The 15,045-nt window shown below is 42.7% G+C and overlaps 1 protein-coding gene across 2 annotated transcripts; it reads right to left on the bottom strand.

The window, feature by feature from the left end:
- Positions 1–2,970: 2,970 nt before the first annotated feature.
- On the bottom strand, positions 2,971–14,749 carry LOC310860736 (profilin-2-like). Of its 2 annotated transcripts, none has more exons than XM_083767857.1 (3): positions 14,271–14,745; positions 9,711–9,903; positions 2,971–5,786 (listed from the first exon to the last, which is right to left on the bottom strand). In XM_083767857.1, exons 1-3 carry the CDS (start codon positions 14,397–14,399, stop codon positions 5,689–5,691), a joined length of 420 nt encoding a protein of 139 aa, XP_083623983.1. In that variant the 5' UTR covers positions 14,400–14,745; the 3' UTR covers positions 2,971–5,688. The 2 variants fall into 2 exon arrangements, with proteins under 2 accessions (XP_083623983.1, XP_083623984.1); XM_083767858.1 differs by having other exon boundaries at positions 5,786–6,356; positions 14,271–14,749.
- Between the last annotated feature and the right edge of the window lie 296 nt (positions 14,750–15,045).

The following is a 15,045-nucleotide window of genomic DNA, read 5'->3' as shown; positions in this document are numbered from 1 at the left end:
TTACCGCTGCAGAAAGAATCCCTCGTATCTCCTAATCTAGGGAGCTCTCCGTGGTTTTGACTTCTGACCTGCCTCTCGTTCAAAATATTTTTGCTTGCTTACCTTGCTATCATTGATAGCAAGGTAAGCAAGCAAAAATATGTCTCCAGATTTTTGTCCGGAACGGAAGGGGGGGCTTTACAGAGTAAAAGCGGCCATATCTTCCCGGCACCCCGAGCTTCTATTTTGTGTTTTGGGCGCTGATTGTGTTAATGTGGCCCTCAGGTTAATAGCACTGCAGAATACTTACTGATATATTATTGATTTCAGCTGTTACAATTCCAATCATGTGGACATGACCCGCTTTAACTACTTCAGTCTAAATTAGTAGCTAAATAATGTAAAATAAAAATAGCTGAACCACCCAGCTGGCTGATTACTGAAAAACCTATGATTCTGTCAGTGGTGCTATACCTTTTTCATGTCAAGGACCCCCAGAATTATCTGTATTTGGCTGCGGACCCCCACGTGAAAATATGTTGTTCCATTTTAACCTATGACGTGGTCCTTGAGGGGGTTCCAGGTGGTCCCTAGATAAATGATGGAACTCTTGAGAGTGTAAAATGAAACCAAATGGACCTGTACGGGTCCATTTGGTTTCATTTTACGCTTTCAAGAGTTGAATTATTGTTAATCATTCTCCACGGAAGATAATAGGATGGGACCTACGTCTCCGCCCCGAATGGATTTCGCTGTGTCTCACATTTGCATTACTTAATTTGCAAGAACGCTACACAATTAGAGAATGTAGAAGAATTGTTATTATGATCAATGTTTGCCTGTTATCTCTCCTAATGGTACCAACATCAATACAGCGTAGAATTGTGGACAAAATATTATGCAACAACATATTCAAAGTGTTGGGTCAGAGAGGCTAAATCTCATCAAACACGATTTGATGAGATTTAGCCTCTCTGACCTGTCCGTGGCTCAAATGCAGAATAAATAATGGCCCTTGATATGAAAAGGTTTGAAAACGGGTTTTTCATATCAATGCACATTATTTACTCAGCATTTGAGCCACGGACCACCATTTGATGACATTTAGCCTCAGATCAGACCCAAAACTAAAGAAAATGTTCTTATCTTTGGATAATATTTTGTTTTTGTCCACAATTCCAATGCTGTATTGATGTTGGGTACCATAGGAGAGACTACAAGCAAACATTGATAAAAAATAACAGATATTTTACATTCTCTAATTGTGTAGACTTCTTGTAAATTACTTCTTGTAATAAGTAATGAACAATAACGTGACTCTTAAGAGTGTAAATCGAAGAATTGGTTTAATTTTAAACTCAAGAGTTTAAAGATCTATAAGGGTCCATTTTGGTTAACAACTTTCCATAATTTAACTGCATGGGGACCGCCTGGAACCCCCTCAAGGACCTCTGGTTGAAAACCACTGCTCGAGACGTGTAGTTTTAAGACTCCATCAAGACTAAACTCTATGGGCTGTATTTTGCGTGTCTTAAGTACCAGGTCTTATTCCCTAACTTGAGTAAACTAAAGACCTGGAGGCGTGATCAATGCTCTTTGGCCACTCAGAATAGCCAAATGGCATTGACCACGCCTCCAGGTCTTTAGTTTACTCAAGTTAGGGAATAAGACCTGGTACTTAAGACACGCAAAATACAGCCCTGAATGTCTATTTATCCTATCTCTGTATGAGAACACTGAGCTGTAATCATGTGACATAGTGCAGTGGTTCTCAAAGTGGGGTCCGGGGACCCCCAGGGGTCCTTGAGGGAGTTCCAGGGGGTCCCCAGCTAAATGATAATTAGGAACCATATGGACCCTTATGGGTCCGTAACTCTGAGAGTGTACAAATGGTACACTCAGAGTTAAATTAACATTGATTTTGCAATATAAATTGGGGTTCCCAGAGATAGAAATGCCATTAAATGTCGGTCCGTAGACTAATGCATGTCAAACTGGGGGTCCTTGAAATTAAACGGGTTGAGGATCTCTGCTAGAGCCGTAAAAATATTCTCTTCTCGTCCGTGCGCTAATAAATGTCAATTTGGGGGTCCTTGGCATGAAAACGTTTGGGAACCACTGACATAGTGCATATAACCTTCATCATTATGATTGTCCCTTGGCTCACTGAGGGCGAAAGATACTGTAACTCCAATACACCAATACAAATGATGACGCGCGCAGACACTTCAGAGGGTTTCCCTCCCCGCCCCGAGCATTGCTGTGGCATAATAGCTGCATCCATCCAGGATGAGATCATTCTTAAACCTCGCTCCAGTATTAGTTACATATTTTTGTAACATCAACAAAAGGCAATTCAAGCGGAGCACTTCTGCTTTAGCCTTAGAGGCTGAAGGCAACCTCCTGACCAATTACACAGTCTGTTACTCACACTCCAAACACAATTATCACCTCTTACAGCTGTGGGTTTGCTTTGCTTTGAGACCCTGAGGCCCAGTGTACAAATTGCTTCGGAATCGGTAGTTCTCAAACTGTTTCGTGCTGCCAAGGACCCCCAGAATGATATTATATTTGGCTGCGGACCCCCATCTGACAATTCAAACAATTTCAAGATTTTTCAATAATGTTCAAAGGTATAGCAGATGCTGCTATTTTTTTAGAACCAATGTTCAAAATCACAGGAGTCTTCTGATAAACATGTTGAGAGATATATGGAAGAAACCACCTAACTCCAAAACGTTCATTTTTCAGGAAATGAAGAAAAAACCCATCCAGCTCAAGTGGAGGTTTCTGTCGAGGTGCTTTTTAATACTTTTCATTGTTTCAATATTTTTTAAATCAACACACCGTAAAGGGTGTTCAATAGCACTGATTTATGGAACCAAAAACATTTCTAAACAACGGGTGGAGTTAGGAGGTTTTTGTCGAAGCGCTTTTTTATACTTTCCACTGGTTCAATATATATAGAGGGCACACACACACACCACAAAGTCTGGTTGGAATAAATTTATTTGATCTGTCTGTAAACAAGGTGATAAATCAATTAATGGCATTTCTTGGTTTTATGCAAATGAACTCAGATGCGTTAAAGAGACTGTATCCCAGATGTAAGAAAAATAAAGAGGTGATGGTGGGGGGGGATGAACAGAAATAAGCAAAAATGAAAATAAAATAAAAACAGTATCGTTTTAATGGGTACACACATCCCACAAGGCCTATAACATGGGAGCTGTTGACTCTGTGATGTCCCTTAAGAGGAAAGAAGGGGGGGGGGGGGGGGCAATGAAATGACTCCTTTAGTGTTGGACAGCAAAAAAAACATCCATCCATCTCACAATGAACAGCGAGATTTCTCTCTACGTTTATGGCACGAGGATACACACAGGATCTTTTTTGTTTTTGTTTATTTGTAGTGATTCAACGTGACAACCAGCGAGTGTCCTTCATTATTATTCCAACCAATCCCATCTCCCGTTGTAGTGTAGTGTTTGTTTTCTATACTTTTCGATGCTGCTCAAGTTCTTCTTTTTTGTTTACGATTTAAACACGCAAAAAGTACCGAGCTGCTACTGTTGATGACTAAAAGAGTTAACAAGGCAATTTTATTCCACAGTTTTGTTTTTGTCACAGAGCATGTTTTTTTGTTTTTTGTTTTTTACAAATGCAGTAATCAGTTGTTTTTTTGCTTAACAACAAAAACAAAACAAAGAAACGCAAACACGGTTGACGTAAGACTGCAGATGACCTTCATAGACAGACCCTGTCCTATAGGACCTGGTAATAATGACCTTCATAGACAGACCCTGTCCTATAGGACCTGGTAATAATGACCTTCATAGACAGACCCTGTCCTATAGGACCTGGTAATAATGACCTTCATAGACAGACCCTGTCCTATAGGACCTGGTAATAATGACCTTCATAGACAGACCCTGTCCTATAGGACCTGGTAATAATGACCTTCATAGACAGACCCTGTCCTATAGGACCTGGTAATAATGACCTTCATAGACAGACCCTGTCCTATAGGACCTGGTAATAATGACCTTCATAGACAGACCCTGTCCTATAGGACCTGGTAATAATGACCTTCATAGACAGACCCTGTCCTATAGGACCTGGTAATAATGACCTTCATAGACAGACCCTGTCCTATAGGACCTGATAATAGTTAGCTTAAAGCTGTCACATACACGTGATTTCTCTGCTTAGTGTTTTACCTTCATCTGGAGGAAAAATAATAATTACAATGAGGCCAGAGGTGCGACTAAAATTGGTCCTATAAAAATAAAAAGGAGAAGAAAAAAAATCGAACTGGACACACTCCAGTTGGGAGTTGCTGGGATATCTACCGTCCAACAAAACAAATGGCAGCCTTTAAAAAAAATTAAAACTGAAAATATATTACAGGAGCTGGCAAACAATAGTTTTAAGTGCCTGAGAGCCGTTGTTGTTGTTGTTGTTGATGATGGAATGTCCGTGGGGGGGGGGGGGTTGGTTAGTTCATGAGGGGGGTCTTGTGTAAGCCGGAGAGGTCGAGAGGTCATGATGGCGGCGAGGGGCCGGGCGGGCGTCATCGGGACGAGACTCTGCCTTGCGACGATGGCGGCGGCGGCGATGATGATGTCAGCTCTTTGTGTGTCATTCGCCGATCAATAAGCCAAACTTGATCCGAGCGCAGCAGCCCCACCCCCACAGATTCTTTACTACTCAGTATAAAATAGTGTTGGGTTGGTTGAAGAGGAGAGGTGGGGGGAGTTAGAAAGGAACTTTAGTAAGAGAGGAGAGTAGTGGTTGATTAATGATACGAGGAGGGAGCGACCATCGGTCTCCTCCTCCTCCTCCTTGGTACTTATCAAGTGTTAACCTACTGTATGAGCAAACAGGATGAGAAGCGATGGGGGGAAGAGAGAGAGAACAGACTGCTTTGGCAGTAGCTACAGGGGAGTGTGGGCAGGGATGGATGGGGATTGGGTGGGGGTTAGAAGGGACAACAGTATGCTCTAAGATATGCATGCGGTCTCCCCTCCCGGACATGCTCTAGTAAAAAGGAAGACAATTATGATCTTGGTTTTCTTTTTACCGCTCAAGTGCTCCAAAAGAAAGGCAATCGGCTGCTCATAATAAGAGGGAGATTCGACTACCAGGCAGCAGCATTATAATAATAATAATAATAATAATAATAATAATAATGAAAAACGAACTAATAATCTCAACCCACAACTTCCAATTATTATTTAAAAAAAAAAGGTTCCTTCATATTTTATTTCTTAAACATTTAGCATTTCGTCACTGAGCGTTTTTCTTCTTCTCTTTTTGGCCAGAATGGGCGGCTGGTCTTTCTTGGTAAATGTAAGACTCATGATGTTCCCGTTTAAACAACATCTTCTTAGCCATGGTGCAATAATAATAATAACAGTGCTAGAATAACAGGGAATAAGAGAGTACACACAGCGTGAATGCATCAAGATGTCTTCTTTAAGAAATGAGAGAGAGAGAGAGAGAGAGAGAGAGAGAGAGGAAGGAGGAGAGGAGGGGCGGATGACAAAAAAATACAATACAGGGAAACCAAAATGAGGTGGGGGGAGGGAGGGAGGGAGGGGGTAAAAGAAGGAAAAAGTAAACTACCGACTACAGAAGTTGGAAGTAGCGTGAAAATGCAACGAGGTGGTATAAGGGGGGGTGAGCTGGGTGGGTAGAGAGACTTCTTTAGTATCCAGATCTCCTCAGGTAGTCAGCCATGCTAAACGCTTTCTTGTTGAGCTGTCCTCCGTGGATACCTTCCTTCCCCATGACTACAACCATTACTGGAGCGCAAACACACGCACGCACGCACGCACACACACACACACACACACACAAAGGACAAACAAAAAAAAACAACAGAAATGAACAGACATATGATGGTATTGACGGACTGACGGACTGACTGACTGACGGTCGGTCTCTGGACAACAAGTAAAATAAAGCTTGTTGTTGTTGTTGTTGTTGTGGGGCTACTATTAGTTGACAACAGAGGCCTGGGCCTATAGTAGGAGTCTTTGCTTAATAACTATCCCAGGACTTTAATTCAAAGGGACTTTTGTTTTAAAAAGGGTCAGGTAAGGGTGGCTGGGGGGAAGGGGCGGGGGGGTTCTTTACAGCATGTGTTTTTTTTTTATTATTGTTTTTTTTATTCATTTTGTATTTTTTTATTTAGTTTTTTGTATTTTCTTTTTGTCTTCGTCCTCTCTCCCTCGACCGCACCGCCACACATAGGCTACAGGTGAAGACTAAACTTTAGAACCCTGAATCCCTTAAGTATTTTGCCATCGAGAATGCCTTCTTATTCAATCCGCCTCCGTGGACCCCTTCTTTGCCCAATACAAAGACCAAGACTGAAAGAAAAGGAGACAGAAAAAAATGACATTTAGAGGAGGAAAAGGTTGTGAAGTTAAAGGAGATCAAACAGGTGAAAAGGAAAAGCTGTTAACAACACGTCCAAACAAAAATAAACACAAGCAGGTGGAGAGACAGGTGGGTAGGTAGGTAGGTAGGTAGGTAGGTAGGTAGGTAGGTAGGTAGGTAGGTAGGTAGGTAAGTAAGTAGGTAGGTACGTCAGGGAGGAAGTCACGGTAAGAAAAGAAGCAAAGTAGGCCTACTTCTATAGTCTAAGTAACCATGAAGCCTAAGCATTCATTTTCTTATCAGGGCTGCTAGCCTTATTGGTTATGGCGAGGCCTTTTATGTATCATTTGGAGCATTTAGCTCCCTCATCTTATAACACAGGCTTCAGTAAAACTTGCAATGCATGTCTTTTCAGAGTTGATACACTCCATTTGAACTAAGATGTATAACTTTTGTGTTGAGAGTATCTCGCTGCTTTCGGGCAGAAACCTCTATTTTTTGTCACTACACTATAGTCACACTATTCACACACAAAGCAAGTAGCAGATCTACAAGCGTTTGAGCTTGGCGGTCAGCTACTTTTGATGCTTTTGAATTTGAATCCTGAAAATAAACAGTTTCTTTCCACGCGACAGAGACGATATTGGAAACACGCTTCATTTGCCAATTTGCGGACTTCCACTTGGGCCTCGGCTTGCACAGCGTCACACTTCAACCAAAGCATGCAGCATCAAGGATCAGGTGTTTTCAGAGAGAAACCTCTAAATATGTCACACAGGCGCCATCGTCGCAAGGTGACAGAAACGTGACGACATAGGGCCGTCACGATGACATTTAAGTTGACGATTAATTGTCACAAACATTGCGATTAACGATTTAATTGTGTTTTTGGCATTGGAAATTGGAACGTTATGAATAGAAATGACAATTCCATTTGCCGTTTAGGATTCGTAATAAATAAATAAAAAGGTGCACAGGGCAGATATGACAAATAACTAAAATATAGAAATTACTGGCATTTTTATATTTTTTATACTTTAGCTGATCTACAAGCTTACAATGCATTGTAAACTTGTAGATCTGCTTTTTCAGCAGATCTACATTGGACACGATTATGACGATTATGACCAAATAATTGTGATTATGTCAAAGAATTACGATTAGACGATTATGTAATAATTGTGACAACCCTACATCCTGGTACAATTACAATTTTGCGGAGACCAAGTGGAAAGAATATAACTTGGTACATCATTGGCTATCAGTGTGATCTACAAGCTCGCAACACGGCGTGTTGGGAACTTGTAGACTCGCTATTATCTGCAATGGGGGAAAGAAGGAGAGAGCCTAGCCTACTGGTACAGACCCCTGTGGGACTCCGGTGAACTAAGCATTATACTGTAGGTTGTAAATGGTTAATAAGCACGAGGAAATTTACTTTACCAGCGTGGCTGTTATATCCTCACTGTCGTGTGGCAACCTCTTATTTACATATTCAAACTTTTTGTTTTCTCATAAATTAACTCTTACTTGGCGTCGCACAAAAAGCATCAAAAGTAGCATAGTTTAAACGCTGCTTGAACCGGCTCGTTTATAGCTTGTATATCTTCAACTTTTGCTGTTTTTGGATTCGAACGGTTTTGGACAAATGAGGTTTCCGCAATGATTAAATGCACCGACCACTTTCACTTGTCTACCATTTTACACGGTCAATGTTCAGAATGGAACAAGACATCTAAATAATTGTCTGCTGACCTCTCGAAATTGGATGGCAATAGAGATGCCCTAAAAACCAGCAACAATGAGGTGTACGGCTGTGCAGATGTTCATGCCCCAACCATGTTTCCACTACCGTTCAAGTTTACCTAGCTGTAATTAACTCCAACGGGGTAGAATGAATAAAGGGGTCAAGCCCTCGTCCTGTGCTTGTTACAAACATGATACACTACACCGTACGCCAGCAGCTGAGAGGGATAGGAAAGTGAATGCTTCTACTCACTACGATCTTCCATCAATTATGCAAGCACCACATACAGCAGCATGCCTGTGATACCTCTCCTCAATACATGTGAGAAAGTTTGAAAGGTGGCACCGTGGTTAAGTAAAATGTAATACTCTAGGGGGGAGGGGGGGGGAGTGATGTAAGTTGGGAGGGAAAGAGTTTGGTGTGAGGGTAAGAAGGGTACGTTAAGTAGGAGGAAGGTGGGGGATACAGTACATGCAGTTCAGGGGCTCAGGGAATTCCGGTCAGAACATCGAGAGATCCGGGTTAGTGGTGGGGAAAGACGGAGACCCTGCCACTGTCACAGACAGTCTGACCTGGACACAGCGCTCTCTGCTAGGTGCAGGGTGCTGTTGTCGGGGGCCCACTTTAAAGGCAACATGAAAACGGACACAACTCGCAGGCAATTTAGTCATTTATAAATTGGACTTGAAACTTCAGTCAGTGTGTTAAGTGCTGTTTTAAAATGTGTTTTTTTGTATATATAATTTATTTTCTTACCCTGGTTGTAGGTCCACTGAAACAACTGAACTACAAGGACACTTAAATATTGTGTAAGCCTACCATCGTAATTTGTAAGCATGCTATCATAATACAATTCATAAAACACTAAGGCCCTATGAAGAACAGTGGTTTAAAATGTAGGACTGAAACTGGCACAGATGGGGGGGGGGGGATCATAATTATGATTTATTTTGATTTGTTACATTGCAGGGAAGACATCGACATCTGAGAGAGGATAATCTGAAGATTTGGTCAAATATATCACGCTCGTGCGAAAGGAAGCAGCATTACAGTTTAACTCTCAATGTTTAACATTTAAATATTAGGAGCTGTGAGCAGCCATTGGACAAGCGCGCCTGCGTGGAGCAGCTAGGGCCTATGGGGGGGGGGGGGGGGGGGGGGAGGGTTTGGTGTCTTGCTCAAGGACATTTCGACCACGGTGCCGGGATGAGTACGGATTGAGCCTTTCCGATTCCCAGGCATCCGTTCTACCTCATGAGGCACGGCTGCCCCAAAGGTTAAGGGGAGAGAAGTGATCATCTGAATCCGTCCTGCAGTTACACCTGCCCGATTTTAAAAGCATTAACGAAACAAGCATGTGTAGCTGCTGTCGTTGTTGGGTTTTTTGCCCTTACAATAACATACAAATTACATTTTGACTGCGACAACTAACACGTGTCATATATTGAGGAAAGGTGCATTCTATGATCTTTTATCTATACAAGCATGCACACATTGCACAGTTGAAGCTCCAAATTGAAATCATACAAATCTAAATGGCACTATCGTCGTCATCAAAAAAACCGCACCGGTTAGCCCACAGACACCGCCGCTTTACCTTTGTTGGCTTTGCCTACGGAAACGTTGTATGTTGGCTCTCCTCCTTGACTCTTTGTCCTGATGTCCATCGTCCAGTCGGTGTCGATATTGAGGCTGTCCCTGATGACCGAGCATTTCTTTTGGCCTAAAGTCATTCCGCTGCAGAAGAACGCCTCTCGATCTTTTCCCACTAAGGTGTCAATTTCTTCACTCTGGGGCAGGAAAGGGAAACAACGGTTCAGATGTTAGGTTATGTGCAGGCACAGGCAGATACGGGCGTCAGCGAGCCAGACGCGAGCCCACGGCCCCACGCAGCACATCCGGGCATTTCCGGCCGTTCCTTTGATATCTTCCGGAGCTTTGAGCAGCTGATGGGCAGTGCGCCGTCAAAGTTCTGATTTTCCAGACGTGTTCTTTGACTATTTGTTGAAATATGGACAGAAGGAGGAATGTACACTACTCACCATGAAAACATACTATTGCACGTGCAATATAAAATATAAATTTTATCCATTTTATAGCCTACACAGCAATATGAATTATGAAAACATTAGTGCACCACCTTGACAGATATGAACACATCATTACATCATTATGAATAGCATTAACCACATAAACCCCCGCTATGCCTATTCTGGGGGAATAAGCCAAAAGATAGCCGGTCTACAAGCTCACAACGCCTCGCAGACAACGTTGTGAACTTGTAGATTGGTTATTTTCATGTGCCTCTTTCTCAGGTATTATTTCACAATTTGGACAGTGTTTGACCATGTTTTATTGTATAGTTTGTTGATTACTTTTGACACCGTAATGGTCTTATTTGCATTTTTGTGGTATTTAAAAGTCCTTAAATTGTCACTGTAGAAATGTGCAGATACACTGTAGGTACACGTGTATACTGTATGCTGGTTTGTTTACGGTTTCTTTTTCTTTTCTTTTTTTTTGGGGGGGGTTTTTTGCCTTTATTGATAGGGTATAGTAATTTAATTAGACTATGCAGGAAAGGGGGAGAGAGATGGGAAGTGACACGCGGGCTAATGGTTTGTTCACTGTCGAGTGAGAAAACAATGTTGCACATTAATCTAATCACCTGTGGACCTCCAAAATCAGGGTCCCGACCCACAGGTTCAGAACCACTGTGGTCTAGCCGGCTACTATTTCGCACCATTTCAAGACCCCAACAGGAATTTAAAAACTGCGTATAGAATCTCAAAGATGTCTGGTCACCCGCCAATGTGAAGAGAGTGGTGTATAGGCAAATCTACTAGTAGGTACAGTTAAATATAGCTGCCATGCGGCTGGTGTTCATTTACTAACTAGACAATATGTAGTCTCTGTACATGGGAGGCTGTTTCTAAGGGAAACAAGGATTCTCAAACTATTTGGGCTTATAGCCTCTGGTTATATATAGGATATGTGGCCTGTGGGAGTCAAATTGGGCCTCTGACTGCTTTGGCAATGGCCCAGACTGAGCAGCAGACATTTCCTTATCAGTCAAAGTAAAGCAATATTTGCACTTTCACTGACCCATGGGGTATACAGTATACAGAGTGAGTCTTGCCATACAAGACAAACAGGCCAACACAGACTATCTTGATAAATGGCACAGCTGTTCTCTCTGTCAGGGCATTAAAATGCTATTATGGTTGAAAATTCAGTTTTCAACAACACCTTATGCTGCAAAAATGTGATCTAATCAGCATTGCCGTCTGTGTTCCTATAGTTTCTCACACCTCTGATTAACACCATGCACATGTTTTGTTGGTGTCTAGAGAGAGTATATCTCTGCTGCTTATAGTGCCTACCGGTTGCAACACTGTATAAATATAGCATTTTACTGTTATTCGACTTTCTTCTATTATGGGCCAGATATCAAGAACTATTAGGTCTGCATCACGTAACAGGGAATGTTGTAACATTCTACAGACTTGCAAACAAAACAAAGTGCTAAAGAAGCAGTTTGATCCAGACAACCTAAAAATAGCACTGAATAAATCACCTATTTTGTGCATTGTATGCAACATTTCCCACATGCCTCTCTCTCTATGGTGATACGATACTGTGTGATGATTCGACAAGCAAAGCTAGCTAGCAGGGCTGTGGGAGAACAAAAGGCGTAGCCCTGCATGAGAAGAAGTGCAGAGTCATACAGCAAAAGCAAAAGCCCCGTCCCCCTTTTTTCCTTCCGGGAAAAAGCGGAAAAATCTGAAGGAATTCTGCCTGAGACTGAGAGCCGAGCTCGCATTATAGTTTAGGTTAGCTGTGCGTCGGTCGGTGTCGCGCTGCCTGCACCCGAAAATAGCCGATTCACAAGCTCACAGCACGTCGCTCCAGCGACGCGCTGTGAGCTTGTAGAGCGGCTATTTTCGGTGCCAAGCATGATAAATCGGAGCCCTTTAAACATGGTGCTAGCTAGCTAATGTAACCAGCACAGCTCTGTTCTCAGGCGCACACAGTGACACAGAAATATACACACATTTAGACCAGAGCTTACATATAAATAATCTATGGTTTTGTAGAATAAGACAGTATACCATCCACTGGTCACGGGGGTGAAGAGAAATCACTAGTATGACGGGCGTTTGTTGCTTATAATTGCTTCAAATAACGGCTATAATATTGACAACGCTATTTTAGGCCTATACGCCGCCTACAACATTGAATTAAAAAACACCATTGTCCAGCTTTTCATTTTCATTTTACAACAAATGTTTGTTTGTTTTGTTTAGTTTTTCTGGCTATAACTATAGTTCTGTAACTTCTGTTGAACAGATAGGCAATATAGGCCTATAGCCTACTTTATATCCACAAAAATCACCTATTTTGACGACACAGCATAGTATATGTGTACCACAGTGTAGACTGTGTTAAGTTTGTTTACATGACCGTTATAACCAACAAATGGGAGGGTTTTCTGGAATGACGGGCTATAAAGTTGCCTTGATAAAACACAATGCATGCAACACAATGTATTTCATACACGTGGTTGTGTATCAACACGGCACATTGTCCAACACTTTAATATATAAAGTTGGTGTTTGTTCATTGCAAACAGACAGAGGCGTGTGAGCCGCGGCGCTCACATCTTCTCCATTAGCGACGCGTCAGTAAAAGAAGAAACCTCGTATCTCCACATTTCAACTTTTTATGTTTTTCTTGTCCTACTTCATCATCATTCAAGAGTGTAAACACAGCATTTGTGAAAATCACAGCACATGTCGCATTGCGACGCGCTGTGAGCTTGTAGAGCTGCTATGTTCGTTATTTTAACATATTTGTTTGAAATAATAATAATAATAAAAAAGGGAACAGTTTTGACATAGCAGGTTTCGAGCCGACAACAAGCAGCGAAATCAAATGAATCAGGGAGAAAAGGGGGAGGCGCCATCTTGGAAAAGTTAAGGGGCGGCAGCAGTGGCCCCGGTCCGGCGGATTCACTAACACCAACTACGGAAACAGCGTAAAAGGCAACAGCGTGTCGCGCGCGCGCACACAAGCGACAACAGGGATGGTCCGTTAGCAGAGCTCTACGCAAACGTCTTAAATTAGGCAGCTAGCGTAGCTAATGATTTTCAATCTGGATGACCGGCATGATTTGAGCGTCAGAGCTAACGGTGTACTGTACTGTAGTGTAGTGTACATGTTACCTAATCAACTCCCCTTACCTCAGCAGTCAGCACACTGTATACCCGACAATTTAACGCATTTTAACGAACAAAGTGAAATAATAACCGGTGTTTATTTAATTTTTTGATCATCTCAATCTACAACAACAGCGTTATATGCCACAGAGTGCTGTCTGGATGCTGTTCTGTTGGAGACATGTTGTGATTTACACTTAGAATGCCAGGCTAACATTGCTACTAGGTAGCGTGGGGGGGAGGGGGGCTATGAAGGTAGTTATATTCTTTAAAGACAAACGAATTGTATAAAAACAGCAGCAACTATGACAACAACATTACTAAAGCATGGATATATGGTGCTGCATGTTCTGCACGAAAAGGTGTGTCAATGCATCTACATGTGTGCGCGTGTGTGTGTGTGTGTGTACAGGTGTTGTATAGATATGTTCCCCGTTCAGATTTGTTCCCCATGATCATGTACCATCAGTTTTCAGTTACAGTTAATAACCGTATAGCTATAACATAATATAGTGATGTTGTGGCAAACTGGTTAAATGGTTGCTGCTGAGTTTACCTTAAAATAAATATATAAGGGAAATATATTATTCGCATTGTTTTTCCCTCCTCTCATATCCGTTAGCTAGGCTGATTGTCCTTATTTAACAATAACATTCCCATTCCTTCACACCCGGTGAATAAAGCGTGTAGTTCCATTCCGTGATTTGGTTTATAACGGCCGGGGTGGTAACAAATCTCTGCACAACAACACCGGATACCATGTGTACCGCACGGCCGAGTCGAGCCGCCTATAAGGGGGTCTGGGCTGCCCCATTCAACAGCACCAAGGCCCTGCTGCTGCTGGCTGGTCTGCTGCAGGGTAGCGCAGATGATCCGCATCCCTCTCTCCTCTCCACCATAACATCCCAGCAGATAGTCGGACATGATAAAACACTAACCGTTATGTTGACAAAGGTACCGCCGGGAAACGATGCCCAGACGTATTTGGCGTCCGCGTACCCAACAATGGCCGCGTCCTGGCAGCTGCCATCAGCCATCAGGGTGTCCACGTAGGTTTGCCAGGACATTCTTTTCTCGTGAATGTGTGAATTAGTTCAAAAGGGGGGGGGGGGGGTTCCGAGGAGCAGGAAGAAGAGGAAGAAAGAAGGGGAAAAAAAGAAAAAAAGGTCTTGATCGTCAGGGATTTAAGTCACACAGGCGTCGGCGGAGCGGTGAAGAGAGTCCGTTTTGTTGATCGTTGTTTTAATTGTATTGTGTGTGTCTGTGTGTCGGATGGATCGGGTTGAAAGGCCTCCAGCAGATCCCCGGCTCTACCGTCACAGAGCTCTGGGCAGGCAGCAGCAGAGAGAAGAGGAGCCCCTGCAATCGGCCAGCGCTTGGGTGTTGTCTTCGTCGGATCACTCCGCGCGTCGCCGCCGCCGCGCACTATAAATACGGGTCGTTGTTCGGTCGCCTCCCGATGCCCTGTCCTCAGCAACCACTGGCACACGCATATAGTGTGCGGCAGTGTTGCCATGTCTGCTTGTTAGGAGCGAATTTGGGCTTATTTTCTTCTGTAAAGTTTCTTGTAAATATTGGTAGTTGCGGGTTGCTGTTTTTTTTCGGGCTTGTTTGAGTTGTTTCTAAAGTGTAGTTGCTTATTAGGGCTTGTTTCCTAATTTCGTTTAAACCAGTGATCCTCACATTTTCATGTGAAGGACCCCCAGATCAGAT

This window comes from Protomyctophum parallelum (assembly GCF_964188405.1).
Source record: "Protomyctophum parallelum genome assembly, chromosome: 6".
NCBI lineage: Eukaryota > Metazoa > Chordata > Actinopteri > Myctophiformes > Myctophidae > Protomyctophum > Protomyctophum parallelum.
This window is presented reverse-complemented; position numbering and strand designations above follow the sequence as displayed.